The sequence below is a fragment of the Emiliania huxleyi genome (assembly GCF_000372725.1).
Source record: "Emiliania huxleyi CCMP1516 unplaced genomic scaffold EMIHUscaffold_500, whole genome shotgun sequence".
NCBI lineage: Eukaryota > Haptophyta > Isochrysidales > Noelaerhabdaceae > Emiliania > Emiliania huxleyi.
The window spans coordinates 60,861-68,918 of NW_005198242.1; the positions used below are offsets into that span (position 1 = coordinate 60,861).

The following is an 8,058-nucleotide window of genomic DNA, read 5'->3' on the forward strand; positions in this document are numbered from 1 at the left end:
CTGGGGGGGTCAGCCCCCCCCCCCCCTAGCAGCAGGGATGAGCTTAGTTGTGCAGGGGGGCTACCGAGCAGCGTGCGGCCGCTCAGGGAGATAGAAAGAGGGCAGCCGCCCAAGGGTTAGGGTGGGCGACGGCTAGCACCACCCTCCTCTCCTTAAAATCCCTGTGTGGCGGCGGCGTGCCGTCCTCCCATCCCTCCCTTGGGGGGGGGGGGGGGTGCACTTGGAGCACTTCGAGTGCAGCTGTCTGTTCCCTTTCTTTCTTTTTAGAAGATCGTTTGGTCTTCACGTTGTGACCCCCGACGTCGTCAAATGTCGCTCGCCTGTCCTTCCAGAGGAGTCGAGTGAGTGTGAGAAAAAGAAAGAAACAAAGAAAACAGACAACCCAAGGGAGGGATGGGAGGAGGGGCCGCGCGAGGATTCTTTTTCTCGCTTGACTATTCCGAGATAGTTCATCTCCAAATATAATGGTTTCGGTTCTCTTCGCCGCCGCTTCACTCGGCCTGCTCCTGCCCGAGCGACCGGCGGCGCCGAGCCTCGCCGTGCGGCCCTCCGCGCCGGCGCGCGCAGCACTGTGCATGGTTGACCCGTGGGCGGAGCAGAGCGGCATCGACGTCAACTCGATCATCGGTGCGGCGGTCGGGCTGCTCGGCGTTGGTGGCGGCGTAGGGCTCATCGCGTTCACCGAGAACGCGGGCAAAAGGAACGAGGAGGCGGACAACTCGCAGCCCTGCGTCACGCCCGGCTGTGTCGCGAACGGTGGCGTGGTCACGTGCAATGTCTGCAAAGGCACCGGCGTGGACCCCCTCTCGGAGCTGGTTGCCGGCGTGCGCCAGGCGACCGGAGATACCGCATCGGCGAACGTGGTCAAGGTGGAGGACTGGGGCGGCGACAGCGCCCGCGAGGTGGTCATGTACGAGAAGCTGCTCTCCAACTTCCCGCCAAAGGTGACGGAGGAGGTTTGCCTCGTATGCGACGGCCGGGGCGTCGTCGTCTGCGACAACTGCCAGGGGACGACCGTCCAGCCCCGCTTCCTGGAGCGATATTCGCCGGACGACTTTATGGACTGATGCGCGTGCGCTCTCTTGCGCCTGCGCTCTCTGGCTTTACTTGCCCCAGTACCATGGATCTGTCTCACACATGGACAGCTCCGTCGGCGCTCGCAGGATGTTGCTGCGCGTGGCGTTGCTGTGAGAGTCGTCAGCCCGGAGCGCCCCCGAGGGTCTCGAGAGGTAGAATATGTAATAAACTCCGCACACAAATCCAGAAATCTGACACCCGTACCTCGCTCCAAACCACGCCGGGCAGCTCTGGTCGTGCTCGGGACGGGGAGGGTTACTTCCCCCAGGATTGGTCTTCTCTGCATGCGGGAACACCCTCGGGCGGCCGGGTGGGGCTGCGGCTGGAGCTAGCATGGCTCGGTAGAGCCGAGACCCCGTGTTGAGGCGGCGCTCCTGTGGGCGGCTGTGGAATCGGCAGATCGTCGACCTCAGATCTCCAGTTATTCTCATCCCAGTGGATGGACGTCCGGACGAGCGGACGTCCCTTTGTGTTCCTCTCGCCGTCCGCCAGCGGGACGCTCTGTCGCTGGCGGCGCAGTTTTCTGTGAGGTGGGAGGAGAGGAGAGGACGCAGTGAAGATGGCGCAACAGCAGGCCCCGCCAGCTGCGCAAGCGCCCATCGTCGTCGTCGTTGACGAGGTTCAGATCACCAGTGATGCAATGCTCGTTCTCGTTCCAGGGGCTCAGGCTCCAGCTCAGGTCAGAGGGCCCAGCGATCGTCGATTGGGTGTAAACAAGCATCCCCGAGTGTCTTCAAACCAAATAGGGTGTGAATAGAGCTGTCTTGATGGTCCTGAGGACGAAGACACCTCAAACTTTGATGAAGCCGCGAGTTTAAATAGTTTTCATTAGCTGTGAATAGTTTATGCGCCCGCCGCAGCCCGCCTGTTCACCTGGGTTTCGCGCCACGGGCCACGAGAGCCCTGGTAGAGCCCAGCTGGCATGTTCAATCGTCCGGGTGGTGGGCTGTTTGCACGCATACGTCTCGTCGCCGTGGCCGACGCATGGCTGGTCCGACGTGTGGAGGAGTTTGACCTCAGCCAGGCCGTCGGTGTCGGCGGGCTGACGGCAGCCGCCGGAATCGCGATTCGCTCTGCCAGCTGCCAGCAGCCTCGTGTCGCCGCTCGTTGGCGCAGCAGCAGCGACTGGCCTTTGCGCCGTCGCTCGACGGCGTCACCGCCCATCCGACCTGCGCAGCTCCTGCAGCTCCTGCTGTGAGTCTTCTGCTCTCACGCACCTCACTCGCCGCGCGCGGATTGTGCGCCGCGCCAAGCAGGACACGTGCTCATGCAAACAATGTGAGAACTTGGTTGCGCCGCTTAGTGGCGGCGCTGCTTTAGAGGAAGCGGCAGCGTGGGAGGCAAAGCAGATGGAGGCGGCGCGGCATGCCAAGGAGCTGCTGCTGGCGGAGGTTGAGCGGCTAAGTGCAGCAAGGGCCAAGGGCAAGAAGGGCAAGAAGAAGAAGAAGAATGTGGACGTGGGCGATACGGGCGCCGCTAGGCTCAACGAGGAGATGCTGTGCAGTTAGAGAGCTCGTAGCGAGCTCGATTTTGATGAGAATTTGATGAGAAATATCTCAATTTTGAGCAAAAAACGCCCAAAAAATCGGCGCCTGCGGCGGGCCAGCCTGCGGCGGGCCGCTGGGGCCTCCGCCCCAGACCCCGTTTACACCCGAGCTATGCCCCACGACCTGAGCCGGAGCCAGTTACTCGTGGCGAGCGCGGCGCGCGCGTGCGCGCGCGTGGTAAAGTCGGTTTATATTTCATCACTGGTATAAAAGAGACCCCAAACGGCACTCGCGCCGCGCCCACGCGCGCTCGTATCACCTCAACACTCACACAGCACGCTTGAACGAGGCCCCCGAGGGGCGAGCCGGACCGGCTGAGGGGTTGATGGGGGGAGACGGTTCTCTTCGCAGATCCATGAGGAGCTGTGAGGAGGCACATTTCCGGCTGGTTTCGGCTCCAGCAACTGCTAGCATCACGTGGAACCGCCGGCGGGGCGAGAGCCAGCAGCGGGCAAACCGCGCCTCCGGTGCTCCGCTGCGATGACGAGCTGGCGCCAGCCACGCGCGGCCTGGCCAGGTCGGCAGGCGAGCAGCAGGCATGCCGAGCGCGCGCGCGCGCGGCGGTCTCGTTGAGGCGGCAGAGCAGGCCGCATGTTGAGCAAAGAGGGCTCCAACACCCATCCTCGCCGAAAGACGGCGATCCAACCCTCCACTTGTCACACGCCTCCTTTTTCCAGACGGATCCCCCCCTGTGAAAAAGTGAGGCGTGGTCTACTCGCCAGGGTCAGAGAGAGAGAGAGAGAGAGAAACCGCCAATGGCCGTTATCCGTTAGTGCGGACGTCGCCGCGGCTCGCCTCTGCCGCGGCGGCTGCTGCGCGCACGCGGCGGCGCCGCTCTCTCGCGAGGCGGCTGGCGACGCGGCTCGCCGCCGACGTACGGTGCGCTCGTCCGACGGTCCGCGGCGTGGCGTGCGCGGCGCTGAGCGCCGCTCTGCGAGCGCCTCTGCGCCTGCACTGCCTGTCTCTGTTGCTGGTGGTGGTGATGGTGCTGCTGCTGCTGGTGCCGATGCTGCTGCTGGCGCGGCGCGGCTGTGCGACTGGGCTCGACGCGCGCGTCGCGAGCGTCTGACGCGGCGGGCGGCGTCGGGCAGGTGCGCTTCTCTCTCGGGTGGTGGTGGTGGTGCTGCTGCTGCTGCTGGTGGTGCAGGTGCTGCTGCTGGTGCGGCGCGGCTCTCCGACGCGACTCGATGCGCGTGTCGCGGCTATCTGACGCGGCGGGCGGCGTCGCGGGCGGCAGCGGTGGCGGCTCGCGGGTGGAGGTGGAGGCTGGAGGCTGTGGTGGACTTTGAGTTTCTTTCATGGTCGAGTACGGGGACCGGGGGGTCAACCGGGAGGCAGGGGGTTCAACCAGGCGACGGAGGACCGTGGGCCATCGCGGGGACGGACCCGCCCGGAGGGCGCGTCCGGTAGATCCGGATGGTCTTCACGCCGGTGGGAGGCACCGAGGCGTCTTGGACGCTCAGCTCTACCTTAAGCTCCTGAGGGGCGCGTGGTTGTAACCACGTAGTAGGACTACAGCCCACCACAGACACCCTCCCCCACTCCTCACGTGTGTTCACACCCTCACCCTCTCCTCTCTCCTCTCTCTCTCTCTCTCTCTCCTCTCTCTCCTCTTGTCTGTGCTGTCTGCCTGACTCAGGCACTCAATCTGCCGATGCGTGATTGTGTGTGGGCTGCTCCGAGGGGGCCCTCTGTGCGATCCGACGGGTAGGGGGGCTGTGCCCGGGCGGTGTCCGGTGTGGAGTCCCCTTCTGATCCCGCCTGGGATGTTGGGTGTGAGGTTGTGGCGGCTTCGATCCCAAGGGGGGGAGCTGATCCCACTCAATAACCAACTCTCAGGGGCAGTAGGTGGGCGAGCTTCAGGCACGCTCATCTCGATCGTCAAGACGTTGCTACGCGCGGTCTTCCGCGGGGGGAGCTGCGTCGACGGGTGCGGGACCGCGGCGCAGCCAGTGCCGCGGCGATGCCTCCGGCTGTTTGCGGCGGGCGGCTTGCTGCTCGCTGCATGGCGAAAAACTCGTCTCGCCACACGCCAAGGGCTTATGCTCTGGCGAGACGTGAGGCGCATGCGCCCAGGAGGGGAGGGGGCATGTGTAACGACACTGCTAGAGATGCCTTTCGGGGCCCAGAGATAAAACTTCTGTGATGCCATGCGTGACCTAGTAGTGTCCCCAGCTATGGGCGTGTCCACGTTGGAGCCAGGTGTGGTGTGGGCGCGAGAATAGCTCCGCCGTTCATGGAGGCAACCGATGCGAGTCGACTGGTGTGTGTCGTCGTGGTTTCGTATCAAGAATTCTCTCTCGCCAGGGTCAGCCCCCTGCTGAAAAAACGGAAAAAGAAATGAAACTCCGCGCGTCAAGCTCTTCAAGACAACCCACTCTAATCCCATGCACGCCCCCCTACACCATCTCCACTCTCAGAGCCCGCTCACATCTCGAGCTTGAACCCTTCCCGCCCGCTCACCGCATCCTGAATCGCTTTCTTCCCCTCATCGCTCAAATTGTTGCCGCGGAGGTCGATGCTCGTCAGCACCCCGTTGACCTCGAGGGCCTTGGCGATCGCGAGTACGCCCGTCTGCACTACATCGACCAGCTGCAGCTCGCCGTCGGAGTCCACCCCCACGCTCACAACCATCTCGCGCCCCTGGTAAATCACCTTAGACCCGACCTCTTTCGACTCGCCCTCGACCTCGCTCGCCTTGATCCAGCCGGTCCCGCCGCCGATGTTGTTGCCCGACAGGTTCAGGTCGGTCAGCACCCCGTTGCCGCGCAGCCCCTCGGCGATCGCGGCGGCGCCCTTGGGGCCGATCTTGTTGAAGCGTATGTCGAGGATTTTCAGCACCCCGTTGACTGCGAGAGCGCCGCCGATCGCCTTCGCGCCCTCGTCGCCGATGTTGTTCGAATGGAGGGTGAGTGTTTTCAGCACCTCGTTCGTCGCAAAACCGCATCTTCGCCCGTCTGGGACCTCTTCGTACGGCTCCAAAAACCGCTCCTTAACGACGGCTACGCGGCCCAGCGGTCGATCTGCGCCTTCTCAGCGGTGGAGGGGATGTGGGCGGTACGTGCGTACCGCGTGGTGTTGCGACGATTTGACGAGTGCGACTCCCAGCGTCGACTTTTCGACCCCACGGAGCCTCTGCTGCTCCGGGGGGGGGGGTCTGCAGACCACCCGGCCGAACTTCAGAGTCGCGGTGCTCCTCAAATACCGCTCAAACGCCCACGATGTTGTGGAGGGGACATATGCTGATGATCCTGGCCCGATTGGTTCGCTCAGAAAGCTTCTGGGCGGTCGTTGGCAGCGGAGGCCGGCGGCACACAAGAGCTGCGCGGGCGTGAGGGAGGGCGGCGGCGGCGGCCTTAAAGTCGATCGTCGTCTCTGATTCGGTTCCTCGGACACGCCGTTGGCGCTGCTTTTTTCTGTTGCCTGAGGTGTGAAGCGATGGAGGCGCTCGCCGCGTGCGGCGATTGAGCGCCTCCCTCTCTCTCCGGCTGCGCGCCTGACCGGTGCAGCCTCCGAGTCGGCGTCTAGCGCGCGCGATAAGGTTTTTGCTCGCCTTCCCTGGGACCCCGTGTTGGCTTGCGTGACTCTGTGCGATTTCGGGCCCGGGGTTGTGCGTTTACGTGAACCGCGCCATTGCTGCTGTTACTGTTACGTCTTCGGTCCCGGGAAGCCCCGCGCATAGGATAACAACGTCTGTCCCACACACGCACAGACGCGCACATACATCATGCTCGGGCACCCCCCACAGTGTAGTGGTGTGTGTGAGCACACACGCACTAGCAGAGAGAGTGCACACCTGCCTTGCCCTTGGCGGGTGAGGGTCGTAAGAATCAAAGCCTCTTGGTAAACGAAAGTAGCGCTACTACCGTCAAAATATCACCCCGAGACCGACGGCTCTCGGTCCTTCGAGCTGGCAGCTGGAGCGGCGTTCGGCACGACGCGCCTCCGCGCCGCTGCTGCCTCGTCCGCTGAGGCACGAGCCAGCTTCAAGGCGTCGTCTGGAGAGTTGCCGCCCTCGTCGACCCGCAAGCCCCCAATCGCCTCGGCTAGCGTGGCGTCGCCGTCGGCTGGCGGGGTGGCACCGCCCGTGGCGGCGCTCTGCTCCCGCCACCTGTCCAACTGCTTTACGGCCACCTTCCAGTCGAAGGAGAAGCGGCCGACGACCCCGGCGCCCGAGGGATCCTCCCGAGTGACGAAGTCGTTGACGAGCCAGTAGTTGGCGAGGTCCGAACTGTTGTACTCCCATGGCGAGCGAGTCGAGCCGTCATAGTAGCTGCACCCGCCGCGCGCGTTGCCGTCCAGGAGCTCGAAAGTACGCAGTTTCCCGCGCACGCCCAAGAGCTCGGCCACTGCGATGGGCCATCCGCCGCGGTCGGGCTCGACCGCCGACGGGTCGAAGGTGGAGGCGACCTGGACGAGGTTGCCTCTCTCCGTCGTCTTAGCCTTCGGCCCCGGAGGGCTCCAGAGGAACGAGCCGGCCATCATGACCTGTGGCCGGCCGCAAGGGAGGAGCGCCGGCGTCGCGCCTGACGCCCGGGGAAAAGATATGCACGCAGGCAGATGCATAGCGGCCTTCAATCTATTTACCATTTTATTTTACGGCGGGCGCGGTCCCTTCGACCGCTTTTTGAGGCTGAGGCGTGCTTTGGGACGTGCACAGCGGCACCTGCCTGCCTTAGGCCAGCCGTCCTCCCCCATCCCGCCACATTCACTATCGAGCACCGCCATCCGAGCCGCCGTTCACTTCTGCCCGCACAACTCGTCACTCCTCACACCTCACACCTCACCTCCGGCATGCGTTCTCGCATGTTCTCGGTGGGCGATTCCCATAGATGCTCAGAGGAGAGCGTTGACGCCTTTGCCATCCTGCCCGAGACAGGCCCCAGCGTCAACCATGGCCTGGGACCTCCTCTACGCGCTCACGGGGCAGAGCAAGAGCAAGCCCTCTCCGCCGATCGGCCGCGACTTTGCGCCGCGCCGAACGCAGCCGGCGCCGCCGCAGCACGCCGCGCCCAGCGCCGAGGGGCTTGCGGCGCTCGAGGCGGCGGCTGCCCGCAGCGGTCCTCAGGCAGCGGCGTCAAACGGGGCTGAGGGGACCTCCGCCGGAGTGGATGCGCCGATCGGGGCGCGCCACTACCGCTCGGAGGAGATCTCCGGCAGCTGGGCCCTTGCTCCTCGCGGCGTGTCGCGCTCGCTGCCCGACGCGGCGGAGACGGCGGCGATCGGCTCGATCACCTCGCACGGCTCCAAGTGGGACAGCAAGGGCAAGCACACCGAGATCAACCAGGACCGCGGCTGCGTGGTGACGCCACTTCGCCGGTGACGAGCCCGCGCTCCTCGCGTGCGTCTTCGACGGCCACGGGCATCAGGGGGACCAGGTCGAGACCCCCCCCCCCCTTTCAACCCCCACCACATAGCCACCACACATCGCACC

At 64.7% G+C, this 8,058-nt stretch overlaps 4 protein-coding genes across 4 annotated transcripts; 3 read left to right on the top strand and 1 right to left on the bottom strand.

The window, feature by feature from the left end:
- Positions 1-496: 496 nt before the first annotated feature.
- On the top strand, positions 497-1,249 carry EMIHUDRAFT_370876 (Hypothetical protein; the record flags this gene model as incomplete). The annotated part of the gene is made up of 1 exon (XM_005766670.1): positions 497-1,249. A coding segment is annotated over one exon (491 nt), but the record flags the coding sequence as incomplete, so codon positions are not given.
- Positions 1,250-1,999: 750 nt separating this feature from the next.
- Positions 2,000-2,585, top strand: EMIHUDRAFT_246278 (hypothetical protein; the record flags this gene model as incomplete). Its single annotated transcript, XM_005766671.1, has 2 exons — positions 2,000-2,171; positions 2,398-2,585. 2 exons carry the CDS (start codon positions 2,000-2,002, stop codon positions 2,583-2,585), a joined length of 360 nt encoding a protein of 119 aa, XP_005766728.1.
- Positions 2,586-5,051: 2,466 nt separating this feature from the next.
- On the bottom strand, positions 5,052-5,863 carry EMIHUDRAFT_246280 (hypothetical protein; the record flags this gene model as incomplete). Its single annotated transcript, XM_005766672.1, has 2 exons — positions 5,052-5,653; positions 5,845-5,863. The coding sequence occupies 2 exons, from the start codon at positions 5,861-5,863 to the stop codon at positions 5,052-5,054; spliced, it is 621 nt and encodes a 206-aa protein (XP_005766729.1).
- Positions 5,864-7,518: 1,655 nt separating this feature from the next.
- Positions 7,519-7,947, top strand: EMIHUDRAFT_246282 (hypothetical protein; the record flags this gene model as incomplete). The annotated part of the gene is made up of 1 exon (XM_005766673.1): positions 7,519-7,947. One exon carries the CDS (start codon positions 7,519-7,521, stop codon positions 7,945-7,947), a length of 429 nt encoding a protein of 142 aa, XP_005766730.1.
- Positions 7,948-8,058: the final 111 nt, after the last annotated feature.